The following is a 14,807-nucleotide window of genomic DNA, read 5'->3' on the forward strand; positions in this document are numbered from 1 at the left end:
GGGTTGGAAGATCCATCAGATGGACGTGAAGACAACATTCCTCAATGGGAAGATTGAGGAGGAGGTGTACATTGAGCTGCCAGAAGGTTTCGAGACCTTCGATCGTGAGTCGCATGTGTGCAGACTCAAGAAGGCTATGTATGGGTTGAAGCAAGCACCTTGTGCTTGGTGTTAGAGTCGGTCTTGAGCCCTCCATCAGCGATCAAAACTCTTTGCATTTGCATATGTAGGTGTCTCATCAGTGTCAATTTTTGCATCCCATTAGGCATGCCATAACCCTGATGGAGGAGCTGGTGTGTTTATACCCCTCTTGGCATTGCTGGATCAGGTCATTTCAGTCATTAAGCTCTTTCAAGCTTGTCTTGTCTTGTCTTGAGGTCAATTTCCTAGGTCTAGGGTTTTGGTCAAGTATGTTTACAAGGTCTTGTGTCTGAAGGTCAATAGGTGTTCAGCAAGCCAGAGGGATGATTGTAAAGATGTTTCTTCGAAGTTTTTTATTTTGTACAGTTAATTTTCACCTTGGATTTAAAAACTCTGTTTTTAAAGCCAAGGTCATTTTTCGAATTTTTGTAAAAAGTGATGAAATTTCAAAAGACTTCAGCGGACAGCATGTAACCCTGGTCCCCTTGCCAAGATCCTTCAGATGATCTCCCTGCAAAAAGAATCAAGCCAAAGCACTAAATGAGTCAATTTCAGGACAAAGGAAACCAAAAAGTCAGTTTTATAAAGTGTCAAAGAGAAAACATTAGAAAGTGGGTTTGAGCATGAAATTTATTCAAATGAAGCTTATAAAGACCCAAACTCCCTCCTGTTACTCTCATTGTGCATCCAAGACACTTGCAAGAGAGATTGGGAGAGCATCCAAGCGATTTTGAGTGAAGACTGGTCGAAATTGGGAGCAGGACAGGCGCGCGACCCGTCAGAGCTCAACCCGCAGTGTAATTTCATAACGGGCGCGACCCGTCAGGCGCACGCGACCCGTTGGGTGAGGCGCGCGACCCGTCAGCGACCTCCCTTCCAAACTCATTGCAAATTCGTTCAAGCACCCTCCAAATCATCAAATTGCTTGAGGTAGGTTCTCCAAACTTGGAAATGGTTGCTGGTTATGTTTAAAAGACATCATGAATGTGTTTAAAGATCAAATTGTGCAAGAGGAAGAGGCTCCATATGGCTGCAATGTTTGATTATTAAAATGTGCTAGGGTTTATTGATGTTCATGTTTTTTCCCTTGTGATTATTTTCCTCTTTCCCCTTTTCACTTCCCTTGTATTTCCATGTAATTTCCCCTTGCTAAATTGTAAAATAAATACAAACCCTACCCCTCTCCCTAAACGCTAAAAAAAAAAAAAACTCAAACCCTAACCCTACTTCTCCATATTCCCATGTAAACATATGAATTTGATGATGCATGTGCAGTGATGTTGGCAGTGTTTTTCCCTAAATTCCCTGTTGTATACATGTATTCCCATTTTCCTTGTAAAAATGTCCCTCCCCTAACATTTCCCTCATGTTCCTTGTCCCCTTGAAACAACATATAAATCAGCTTTTTATAGGCAGAAACAGCAGCGCAGTTTGTCCACTTTTCTCTTTAAAACAATGTCAAAAACCGAAACCTATGAGCAAAGTGATGACCAGTCATCAGCTTCAGAAATTGAGGTACAGAGAAGGCCTCATAAGGGTGGTAAGGGTGGACATCATAAGCGAGAGGAGCCCACCTCTTTAGCAGAGTTACAGGCTTGTCCTATGGCAGTCACATGTTTCCAGTATATGTCCTGCTATGAGTTTTGTGAGAGGATCTCTCGGATTCAGCACCACAGAGAGTTGGCTCGCCTATTTGTTTTACACTTGCATGATGGACATGTCAACCTTGCAGGGATGAACTTTACATTGACACCCGAGGTGATCTCACATGCCACATGGATACCTAATGTTGGGGAGGTGTGGAATAAGCGCAAGGTTCTGGATAGTGTTCACTTTGAGCCTTTTGTCCGGCCACCATTCATGAGACATTTGGCAGGTGTGTTTCCATTCAGGTTTCTCAGGAGCGAGTATGCTCCCATGATGAGGCTCATCATGCACTATTTTACCTGTGAGGGCAGATTTTCACAGGTATATTCATACCATATTCGCCTCTTGATGCACTTCACCCGAGTGAGGATGATGAACATCCCTGTTTTCTTCTATCAGAACATTTAGAGGATGGTGTCCATGTTGCAGAGGAAGAGCCCAGCACAGCAGTATAGGAGCCTATACCATTATGGTTTGATTCAGCTTGTAGTATTGCATCAGTTGGCTCAGCAGGGCATCTCATGGGAGGAGTTCATCTCTCGTGAGTTTTTCACAGCACCACCCTCGCCACATCCTGAGGTTGTTCACGAGGAGGGAGGACCATCACAGCAACATGACATCCCTGTCTCTAGACATGTCAGCTCCTCACCTTTGGTTACCTATCAGAAAGGCCCGAGGGCCTTATTTGCAGTAGCTCGGTGAGTACTATCTCCACAGTAGGTGGAAGGGGTCTCGCCTTCATCATCAGCTCAGCGAGTGTTATCTCCACATCAGGTGGAAGGGGCCTCATTTTCTTCACCAGCACAGGTACCACGGAGGGGCAAACAGCCCATGATTGATGAGGGGCCATCAGGAGTTCCAGATATTGAGCTTGTTGATCTTGAGGCCAGTTCTCCGAGCCAAGAGGCAAAGGAGATCATTTAGCACCTTAGAGCTGAAAATGAGGTATTGCAAAAGAAACTAGAAGGTGCACAATGGACCATCACATACCTCGAGTAGCGCAACAAACAGTTGGAGGATGAACAAGCTCTTGATGAGTTGTGGAGGATTCGTAGTGACCGCCATTTGAACCGGAGAAGACCCGATGATCTATTGCCCGCTGAGTGAGAGTCCATGCTCATCCAGGTAAATGCACACTTGGAGAGGCTGTTGGCTAAGGCCAACCAAGAGAAGAAATTACTGAGGAACATGAAGAACCATTACTGGGCAAGAATGCATGTGTGCAAGGTAAAGATGAAAATGTTTCAAAGGCGGTTGACCGAGGCACTAAAACGGAGAAAGAGGCCCAATCCCCTCCGTATCTTGGCTGAGGCTTCACTCAAGGATCAAGGCACTAAATAGCCTAGCCACAACACAAATCCCAAGAAATTTTGAGAATTTTGGGTGAATTTTGGCATTTTCAGGCAATTTGCAAGTTTTTCCCATTAACGGGTCTCACCCCCCGCGCGACCCTTCATCATGGCAACTCCATTTGGCAAAAACTCAGCATTTCCAGATTTTTCATGCAAAGTTACACATGCTCATGGATGGACTTGATATTTGGTGAAGTTTTGGGCCTCCAGAAAGTCAAAAAACTAACAAAAAATGACTTTCTGCCACTTTTTTGAATTGCAGAAATCAGTCTTGGGAGACTTGATTTTTGACAGGGAAAATGAACTCCAAATTCAAAAATTCCAGTTGGGTTGGAAAGTAGACTCATAGAACTTTCCAACAAGCCTACTCTTGCCCAATTTGGACACATGCAAGTGCCCCAAAGGTGGCTCCAAAGGCGCGCGACCCGTCAGGCAGGGGCGCACGACCCGTCAGGCAAATTTTTCCAAAATGCACTGTACAGCTCAGAAAAATGCAGTTTGACCCAGTTTGACTTTTTGGGGTGAATTATGATTCTCTTTGATGTAATTATTGTAATTTTAAGACACTTTTACTCTTATGTAACACTTCTAGAAGATTCATTCATGAAAAGGGTAAATATTAAATGAATGAATTGGTTTCCTAGCTTATAGAGGCAAGTTGTTTTGACTGCCTAGTTTGTAGTGCTTAGTTTAGAAGTGGTTGAAACAGCTCCTAGGATAGTGAGCTCGACCCATGGAGGCAGGGAAAGAGGTTAGATCATCTATATTATGTACTTTATTGCTCATTTTCATGGTTGGACTCTTGAGGGATAACCTATCATTGTATTATTCACTGTATCTCTGCAATTTTTGGCTAAGGAAGACCAGGGTTTTGCAGTCCTCTTTGGGATTCTTGTGGTTACATGTATTGATGGTGTGTTTCTCTATGTACCTGTAAGTGTGTTATGTGAATCATTTCCTTTCTTTTCCTTCTGCACATTAAGCAAACGAAGTGCTAAAGTAAGAATTCATGACTGTCATGCTCTGCTTTTAAGTTTGTTTTAATTTCAATGTTTTCTACTGTTTAAGGAGAATTCAAAGTTATTGTTTGCTCTCCTTAGCTCCTCACCTGTCATTCCTGACCATCCACCTTAATCAAAGGCATCAATACTGTATCCTACCTCGTCCCAAAGAACCCCCTGTAGAAACTGTGTCCAATCCCCACACCCAAAATTGCCATCCCCTCAATTTGCCACCAAAAACCCTAAAAACCCCAAATCAACCTTTTTGATCAGTTTACTAGCCTAAAATCAGTGTTAACATATTGGTCATCTCATCCATTGAAGATTTTACCGAGATAGACCGGAGAGAGCCTTCTCCTGCCCCGTAGGGCTAGCTACGAGGCTAAATGGTTTGATGTTGCCTTGAGGTTTACCTTTCTCAGCCTGAGGTGAAATTTCAAGCGCTAACACTTGGTACATCAGGATCGAAAACTATTTCACCGGGTTGGGTTTCACCAAGGGTGAAGCAAATGCGAACCTTTACCACATCATGGTAGAAGGTAAACCATTGATCATTGTTCTTTATGTTGATGATCAAATTTTGACAGGTGATGATTAGCTGATACAGTCTTGCAACGAGGACCTTGCAAGAGAGTTCGAAATGAAAGACATGGGTCTTATGCACTACTTTCTAGGCATGGAGGTGTGGCAGAAAGATGATGAAGTATTTGTGTCTCAAGGCAAGTATGCCAATGAGATACTCAGGTGCTTTCACATGGATAAGTGCAAACCCATGCAGACTCCTCTAGCTGGGAATTGGAGGAAGGAGGATGCTACTTCAGGTGAGGTAGTAGATGCTAATGTTTATTGATAGTGTTGGAAATAATACTGGGGGGGGGTGAATCAGTATTATCAAATCAATAAAACTTTTTCATTTCCATACTTAGATACATATACGCTACTTCAGTTAATGGAACCCGCGTGTATACGCAACTGTGTCTAATGCAACTAGCGTATATCCAGAATACTTATGATTTAGTTAATCCATTAAATGTTGATCTTTAGTTAGTGCATCAAAACTTCATTAACCATATGTATAGTAAGCAGGTGCAGTAAAACAGAACAGATCATCACACACAAGAAGCACACATGAACACCATGATATAAGGTGGAAACAAATGTGGGTGAAAACCACCTACTGCAAGTCGTCTCTATCTTCTTTTAATAAGAAACTTCATTTTACAATAGTTCTATACTGGTGCAGTCTTATACCAATACGCAGGCTTCTACCTGCAGAGAGCTACAACCCTCTCTTGTTTTCCAAACTCTCTTGGATGGGAGCTACAACCCCCTTAGCTCTTGTACTAGCAGATCCAAGTACGTAGGTGTCTGCCTACCGAATGCTCCAATCTTCACTCGTTCTATAGCTGCTACTAGAAGGGAGCTACCGCCCCCTTTGCTCTTGTACTCACTGATGTACTAGTACATAGGCGCCGGCCTGCAATCTCCTTTCATCCTCCAGGGACCACATTTCATACATTTTCAGACTAGATACTCCTGAAGCACAACACTATAATATGAAGGCCACGTTTCATCCAATTTTCACACTGGACCCACCAATATCATTGAAGCACAAAAACAATCAATGCTAGCATCATCAATCTATGAATGACCCAATATTGAATCACTAAGACCCTGTCAAAAAAATGCAGTCACCAGAACACACAGAGCAGAACACTGAACTCTGTAACCATATTTAGAACCAACTATATCATCAAATCATGCATCAGAGTGCATACGCTACTTGGAAGTGTCGAACCAGCGTGTATACGCAACTTCACCAAAGCGAACCAACATATATGTCATTAATTACTTATTCATAACTTCGCTGCACTTCTTGACTTCAGACATACCCAGATCATTACATATACAAAGGTAATACGTGTGTTAGCAACCAGATCTAGTTCATCAGATCACATAAGGATAAGTCATTTTGATCCTGATCCATTATAGATCTCATCCATCAATACTGAAGCTAAACATAATCAACCAATCTGAATATTCAGAATACTGACACCAGTAAATAGTCATCAGAACTCATCAACAACCAGAATCACCTGTAACTTCAAACATCATAGCTCAAAATGTATACGCTACTACAATGAACCCAACCCGCATGCATACGTGCTTTCACAAAAGCCAACCCGCGTACATATCTATAAATATTCAATCATGACTTGCAGTGATTTCAAACTTAAGTTATACCCAATTCACATCATTACATGCGTCAATATACAGATCTAGAATAAACATAATCAACCATATAGAGATAGTTCATTTCAAACCATTTGATCTCGATCTATCCTTAGATCTTGTTCTCCATCAACTGGTGAGATCCCTCCTTAGCTCATATCAAGCAATGCATCATAAACCCATAACCTGCATACTGGATCTCATCCTTCATCAGATATTCAAGACTTTTTTGATACTTGCCTAATGATCTTCTTCTCCTTTTATAGTCTTAGGCCTTGCTTAATACCATGGTCCAAGACCATAACAAACCAATACCATGGACCCAATACTTGGGATCAACACATCTGACGAGATACTATGGTCCAAAACCATAGGTTCAAATACCAAGGACTAACTACCACGGACCAAAAGTAAGTTCTCCAACATATACGCGCTTTTCCTTGCATGAAAGTGCGTGTATACGCATACGCGCCTTTGTAACGTCTAACCCGCATGTATACGCGGCTCAGTCATGATGAACCTGCGTATATATATTTTCTCTTCATTCTTGTAGTCTGATCATCAAATCCTTGTTGCTGACCTGCTGCACTATGATCTGTCATCTGTGTGATTTGCCATCAAGGACAACACTTGTCTCATAATGCCAACAATCTCCCCCTTTGGACTTGATGGAAAAGATAACTTGTCACACTTATAACTATCATCTGATTCCTTTGAGCTGTCCTGCATCCCATGCATTCAGTCACATCTGATATCTCTTCTGAAGATTCATCTAGTTATAACTAAGTGAGATGTTCTTCTATGAGTGGGTTGCCATCAAGTACAACACATGCATCATAATGCCAACAATCTCCCCTTTGGACTTGATGGCAACAACACCAAATCACTCTCCCCCTTTGACATCAAGGGAAAAGGGCGGACCAAGATATTCACTTTCTTTGATAAACATCCCGCTGACCATACTCCCCTTGAGTACCTGCTGAAATTTCTGAATGAGCTCCCCCTTTGTATATGCCAAGGTGTACTAATCTGTCCATGCTCCCTTTGAGTACATGCTGAAGTCTCTGCTCTGCTGAAGTGTGTTGTTCATGCTCCCCCTGACTGTAAGTAAGGTCTGCAAAAAGATGTTCTACAGGAAAGAACATGACTCTATCATAAATGACCTTCCTATCACCAAAGACTCATACATACATCCATCTCCCATCCTAGTGGGGATATACCAATATTAATTCATCCACCCAACCAAGTGGGGATACATGATAAAACAAGAACGTTACATCATCCATCCTAGGCATAGTGGGGAAACCAACATAGGCCGTTACATGACCTTGATATGACTGAAATATTTCATCATCCTTCTTATGCATAAAGGGGTTACAAATTACATCATGTGACCAGAAAAGATTTCATCAAATGACTACAATAGATAGAGACACACTATTACATCATGAGTCTTGATATGACCTTTGCATGAGACCAAACATCTAGATAAGACCATGATAGTCATCATACACAATGTATGATCTGCTCTATAAGCATCTATCAACAACATCTAGACCATCAATCATGTTCTCCCTATGTGCCTATTCCATCTATGCCAGACGGTTTCTGTCAGGCCCATATCAGACTCTTCTCATTCTGAGTTTGGCCCACTGATTTCCTTCAAACTAACATATACGCGCCTGTATCCACAGAAACAAGTGTATATACGCGGATACTCCTTATTAAACTCGTGTACAACCATTTCCAGATCAGCAACCTGTAAATGTCCTATGACAAGATATGTCTGCATATAGATATCAACTCATCATCATAAAATCATTCACATTATATCATATGTGTAAAACACCATAGCCATCTTATCAACACGATCATCCATGTATCATCACTTGGAAATATTTGAATCAATCAACATATGTAAGTATCAACCTATCAACATATAGGTAAGAACTCATCATCATCATGTCTCCAACAATGAAACTTTGAGTAATCATTCATGTATCCAACACTATGTATCTTGAGCTCAAGATCTTTTGTCAAGGATTTATATGAGCACCAAGAACTATAGGAATCCTGCATCATAACTGTATTATATGATCTTTATGCATATGACGACAACAACATATGAGAGACTCACCATCAAATAATGAAGTTGTGTATTCAAACTTTGTACTTCTCCTTATCCTTATGAAGATCACCATGTAAGCATCATATATGCACCATCTAAGAATCAATCCACAAATATGATCTGAACATCAACTATGTAACCCCAAGAATCATATGAGATTTTATCATGGACAACTCATAACCACATCATAGCAAGATATATCATTTAGCCATATAAGCATCATCACCAAGGACTATTAACCATAATGCCTACAATGCATTATTAAAGGCATATGCTCCCCCTAAACCTGTGCCATCTGTTTACTGTTAGATCTGATCATGCATATATCAGCAATAAGCATCAAGACATCATCATCATCAAGTTAGGATCAAAACACTTCTAAACATCTTACAAGTATCAAGACATTTCCACACATCCTCAGCAGACTATAACTATTAACCAATAGAGAAAATAATGGACTGAATCATATCAGACCCTTTTTTTGAGCCTGTCCCCACTGCTTTTCCTCAGACTAACATATACGCGACTGTGCAGTGTCTAACTCGCGTATATATGCGAATTCCCTTTATGAAACTTGCATATGAGATTTAGGACACTGAAGTTTTACACTTTCAGCTCCCCCTGAGTCTGTTATGTCTGTGCTATGCTGTGTCTGAGTATATTGTGTTGTGCCACATCTTTCTGACTGTACTTCCTTCTTCTTCCATATCTTCAAGCGTGATGATGTTTTCTCCTTTTGGTATGGTCCTTGTACTTTGTTCCTGCATTCCTTTGCTCTATGTCCAAGCTTGTTACATGCATAGCATCTTACATGTTTCATATTCCTTCTGTAGCAATCAACAACTTTGTGACCAAACATATTGCAAGAAAAACAATATCCCTGAAAGTACCTGGAATGTGATGATCTTTCTTTTTCCGAAGAAAAAAGCGAAACTTTTTATTAAGAAAATAAAAAGTTACATTCTGTATGCTTTGAGCAATCCTGATGGCTCATATGATTGCTGTTTTGATCTTCTGTAAATAAACAAACAAAAAACTCAGTCTTTTTTGACTGATTGAGGATGATAAAATATGTCCGGAAACTGCTGAAAAGAAGTCTAAAAGAAACTGTCTAGTCTTCCTCCCTTCAGGAGGCTTAGTAAAAATAAAACGGAGTGTCCTTTAGGGTCTCCTTCTGAGAAGGAAAACAACCCCTTACATGGCTGTAAGTATCATTTAAAAACCAGCTGAAAAGAACAAAAAAAGATGTAGAGTTTTCCTGCTCAAGAAATTTCAGTATAAGAGAAACTGTAACAGATATATCATTGTGCCCATGAAACTGCAAACAAAAAGAAAGACGAGCCGCGGTCACTGTGGAGGAGCAAAAGGGGGCTGAAAAGAGGTGGATGACTGCCCCTGACTGAGTTCTACTATTGACCAGCTGCCCATATCTTGCTGTAAACCAGCCTTAGAAAGCTGATCTGCTTCCTCGTTTTTGTCCCTGTAAATATGGCAGATGGTAAAGCTGTTAAAAGATGATTTTAAAAACAAAATTTCTTCTAAAATAATCTTCAGAATCTGGTTTTGACATGAAGCACTCCCATTAACCCATTTTATGACATTCAAAGAGTCTCCGAAGATTTGAATTGTGAAGATGTTTCTTTGAAGTAGCCAGCAAAGAAGAAGGCGCAAGGCAGACAGCTCAGCAAAATTATTTGTGCCAGGTCCTAGCCCTACAGAAGCTTTTAGGGAGTGTTCAGGATTCAAATGAATGCACATTCCTGCTCCAGCCTTGTTATTTTGGGATGCTCCGTCAAAAAAGGCCCATGGGATGCCCTCCTGGATAATAACAGGCTTGTGTTGAATTTGAGGATTGTTTGCTTCAGGGATTGGGATGGCAGAGTAAATGGCTGCACAATTAATGGCTATGGCGGATGTGGGAGTGTCCTTGTCTTGAAACAAGCTTTTGTTTCTCGCTAGCCATACGCCCCAAAAAAAGATAAGAGGTAGATTTCTCATGTTACCCTCCGGATAGTTCTGCCACCATCTCCTCCAAGCTTCTTCCAAAGGATCTAACCCCCACTGAGCCTTTACGTTGAGCAGACTGATTAACTCCTCCCAGATTTTTTTTGAAACTGCACAAGATGTAAAGAGATGAATTACTGATTCCTCTTGAATTTTGCATAATGGGCACCTCCCTGGCCCAACTAAGAATCTGGCTCGTAAAATATCCCAAGTTGGGACTTTCCTTTTAAGCATGCACCATAGGAAAATCCTGGCCTTAGCTGGGCATTTTAACTTCCAAATGTTTTTCGACCACCATTCTGGTATTCCCCAACCTTTCTTTTTCATTAAGAAGGTATATCCATCTTTTGGGGAGTATTCACCTGTTTTCCCCTGCGCCCATATCAGCTCATCAGGTTCGTTTTTAAGCCTGACATTGGAACGATGTAGTTCTTGAATGAAAGAACACCATTCGTTCTTCCACCTGATGTTTATTCCTAATTCTTCATCATTTTTCCAAGCCTGTCCCCATATAGTAGAGTGGCCTACTTTCTCCACCTGGTTTAGAGTAAAAATGCCTTTACTATCAAGATGTCTGAGAAAGCCAGGTGACAAGGCAAAGGCTTCATTGCAACCTACCCAGGGGTCCCTGCCGATTCTTAAATGACTTCCATCTCCTATCTTCCACGCCAATCCTTGTTCAATCACAGAGAAAGCCTCCACCGTGGCCTTCCAAATAGCTGAGACATTCTTCTTTTTCTTTTCCTGGCTCCGAATCCAATCTTCCAAAGGGACTGGATCTATGTACTTTCTTTTTACCACCCTTGTCCATAGATTCTCCATCGAGATTAATCTCCAGCCTGATTTAGCTGCCAGGGAAAGACTGAACTCAGGGAGCCTTTTTAAACCCCATCCTCCCCATTCTTTTGGCCTAGCCAGCTTATCCCAAGCCACCCAGGGAAGAACAGAGTTTTCTTTTGATCCTGCCCATAAAAATCTGCAGCAGATCCTTCTGATTTTCTCCAGCACTCCTTTGGGAACCCAGGTTAAAGCTGCCCAGTATACTGGGATGGCTAACAAAACAGATTTGATGAGGGTCAATCTGCCAGCTCTGGAGAGCCACTTGAAACTCCAATGAGTAATTCTGGCTTCTAGCTTTGCTATGAGCCAGTTCCAATCCTCTTTCTTGTATGCTGCCGGCTTTAGCCAAAACCCCAAATATTTGAAGGGGGAATCCAGTGGTTGATGGTGGAAGGGAAAAAGATTGAGCATCCTGGATCTTTCCCTTCTGTCAATATCTGCCATACAAACTTGAGATTTTCTAGAATTTATCTGCATGCCAGTAGCTTTCAGAAAAAGATCGAATATGCATTTTATCTCCTTAAGTTCATTATATGATCCATTAGAGAAAATCAAAATGTCATCAACAAAAAGAAGGTGAGTGATGAAAAGATTTATTGCTACCTCTATACCTTTTACCTTCTCCTCTCTTCTAGCTTTGTGAATCAACCTGCTTAGCCCTTCAGCCACTAGAAGAAACAGGAGGGGAGATAAAGGACAGCCTTGTCTTAGGCCTCTTTGGCTTTTGAAAAAAGGGGAGGCTGCTCCATTGATTAGAACAGCAAAACTGACATTTGTGATGCATCCCATTATCCAGCTGATGAAAGAATAGTTGAAGCCCAAATGAGTTAGCAGCATCCGGAGATAAAGCCAGTTGATTCGGTCATAGGCTTTGGAGAGATCTATTTTAAGAACCACACCCTTCTTTTTCTTTTGTCTGACACTGTGAATTACCTCCTGGGCTACTCCAATGGCTTCATGAATTTGTCTTCCATCCAAAAAACCAAATTGTTCCATTGAGATGTTTCTTGACAGAATAGGAACAATTCTAATAGCTATCACCTTTGCAATGATTTTATATATACAGTTGCACAAGGAGATTGGCCTGAAGTCTTCAAAATTCTCCGGGTCGTCCTTCTTTGGAATGAGAGCTAGAAAGGTTGAATTAAAAGGGCTGTAGACTTCTCCTTTCTGTCTTGATTCTTCTACTGCATCGGTGATTTCAAAGCCTATTAGGTTGAAGAAAAAGAGGAAGAGTTCGATAGTCCACCCATCAGGTCCGGGACTTTTGTCCTTGGCCATGTGTTTCATAGCTGCTTCAACCTCCTCCTTAGAAACAGGGATTGATAACTCTTCTGCTTCTTCCTCCTCGACAAATCTTGGGAAACATTGAGCTGTTCTAATGACTTCTGCTATGGTGGCCTCTCCCGGATCTGAGAAAATTCTCTGGAAATGTCTCTGTCCTAGACCAGAGAGGTCTGAAAAGGAACTGACCTCCCTTCCATCTTCATCTTTAAGGCTCCAAATAGTATTTACAGATTTTCTTCCTTTTGCATAGTTATGAAAAAAACTGGTGTTTTCATCTCCTGATTTTAACCATATTGCCCTACTCTTGAGCCTCCATTCTTCTTCCTTGTCCAAGAGTATTTGGTTTTGAAGCTTCTCCAGATGAAGGATTCTATCCTTGGAAGTCTGCGAGATATATCCATCCTCCTCAATGCTCTCCAATTTTTTCAGCTCCTCCCTGATCTTGAACAGCTCTTCATTCTGTTTCAGCTTCCTGTCCTTTGCCCAGGAGATTGTCGCTTTCTTTAATCTTTTGAGATTCTCCATGAGCAGGAAACTTTTGTCCTCTCTTGCATTTCTGTCAGGATGGGTCCACGTTTCCTTGAAAAGTTTAATGAAGGAGGGGTCTTGAAGCCAAGAAGAATTGAATTTAAAGGGGGCAGGGGGCTTTGGAGGGGGGAAAGAGAGATCCAAAAAAATAGGGAAGTGATCTGAGTTGCCTATCTCCTCAACCCACTGCCTGAGAATAGGGGCCTTTGAGATTATATCCTCAGAAAGGAGAAAACGATCTAATCTTTTGGCGATTCGATCCTCCTCTGCTCTTCTGTTCCTCCATGTTGGCTTGAGTTTGATCGGGGAAGGATCTATGAGGTTGTTATCCGAGAGGAGATTGAGGAAGAAATCCGACAATGGGTCTTCCCTGGCCGATGGACCCCAAGCCTCTGCTCTTCCTATAGAGAAATTTAGGTCACCCCCCACAATCAACAAAGAAGACTTCATCAAAGATTTCGCCATCAGATCATTCCAGAAGTTCTCCCTTCCTTGACAGGGGCCATAAATGTTTACAATTGAGAGGGGAAGAGAGAAATCGGGAGAAAAAACCTCCATGCCCATTACTTGCTTCGTCCCCCATTGATTAATGACTTTAATTCTTCCTTCTTTAAACCCAATCGCAAGACCCCCCGAATGGCCTGAGGAATCTATTGCTGTGAATTTCCATCCTGGCAGGAGAGCATTTAGCATTGTTTCTACCTCGGTTCCTTTCCCCAATGTTTCTTGTAGAAAAAGAATGTCAACTTTTGAATTTAGGATCCAGTCTCTAAGGGCCAATTTTTTAGGTTTACTAGCCAAACCTCTACAGTTCCAGGAGGACAGAATCATTTGATAACCGATTCAGGGGTCTGCACTGCTCTAAGAACCCCAGGAATAGAGTGCTGTTTTCCATCAGCTACATCCAGCTTTGCTTTTAGTTTTGCCTTGGATAAATCTGATTTTCTACCTCTCTTATTTTTGGAGAAACCTTGAGAGATCGACTGTCCTAAACCTCCAGCTGAAACGGACGACCCAGGCTTTCCTCCCATAGATCTAAGGTTATAGGGGCACGGGGTGTGAGGAACCGGGGGAACAAGAGGGGGCCATACATCTTCACAATTCAAATCAAGGGACGGCATGGCAGCCGAGATAGAGTCTATATCAGAAGAATTCTTTGAATGATCTATGTTCTCATTTATGCCTTTGTTTTGCAAGGGGGAGATTGTAGGCGAAATATGCATAGGAACAGAAATATGCTCAGGAAAATGAGGGGAAGAAAGAGGAGGACTTGAGCACATACCCTTTTCAGGCTCGATGACAGGATTTTGATCTGCAGTTGAGGCCCTTGCAGTCTCCTCCTTTGCTTCCGCAGGTTGTGTTTCATCGACCTCTGCCGGCACTCGGATTTGGGGATCTTCAGGCGCTGGCTCTTTCTGAGTCCCCTCAATCTCCATTTCTTCTGATGTCTGCTTCACCATACCTTCTTTCTCCTGAGGAACGTGACCATGGTTGAAAACTGGTTCTCTGAAAACTGAGGTCCTCCGAAAACGCCTCCTTCTCCTGAACAACGGGCAGTCCTTGGCAAGGTGCCCATACTCATGGCAGCGATGGCACCGGAAGGGCAAGTGCTCGTAATCCAAGATCTGTTCGAACACATAATCTTTG

The 14,807-nt window shown here is 41.9% G+C and overlaps 1 protein-coding gene across 1 annotated transcript; it reads right to left on the reverse strand.

Moving 5' to 3' along the window:
• Positions 1 to 9,848: 9,848 nt before the first annotated feature.
• On the reverse strand, positions 9,849 to 13,853 carry LOC149186746 (uncharacterized). Its single transcript, XM_089409435.1, has 2 exons — positions 12,387 to 13,853; positions 9,849 to 11,816 (listed from the first exon to the last, which is right to left on the reverse strand). The coding sequence occupies exons 1-2, from the start codon at positions 13,851 to 13,853 to the stop codon at positions 9,849 to 9,851; spliced, it is 3,435 nt and encodes a 1,144-aa protein (XP_089265561.1).
• Between the last annotated feature and the right edge of the window lie 954 nt (positions 13,854 to 14,807).

This window comes from Pinus tabuliformis, chromosome 3_1 (genome assembly GCF_031772625.1).
Source record: "Pinus tabuliformis cultivar Carrire ecotype Pingquan chromosome 3_1, CPIR1, whole genome shotgun sequence".
Lineage (NCBI taxonomy): Eukaryota > Viridiplantae > Streptophyta > Pinopsida > Pinales > Pinaceae > Pinus > Pinus tabuliformis.

Bases quoted from the DNA above. Each gene is read 5' to 3' on its own strand.
- LOC149186746 (XM_089409435.1), bottom strand. From the start codon at position 13,853: ATGCTAAATGCTCTCCTGCCAGGATGGAAATTCACAGCAATAGATTCC. The intron at 11,817-12,386 runs GTGATAGCTATT...ACTGGCATGCAG, and splicing joins TATATAAAATCATTGCAAAG to ATAAATTCTAGAAAATCTCA.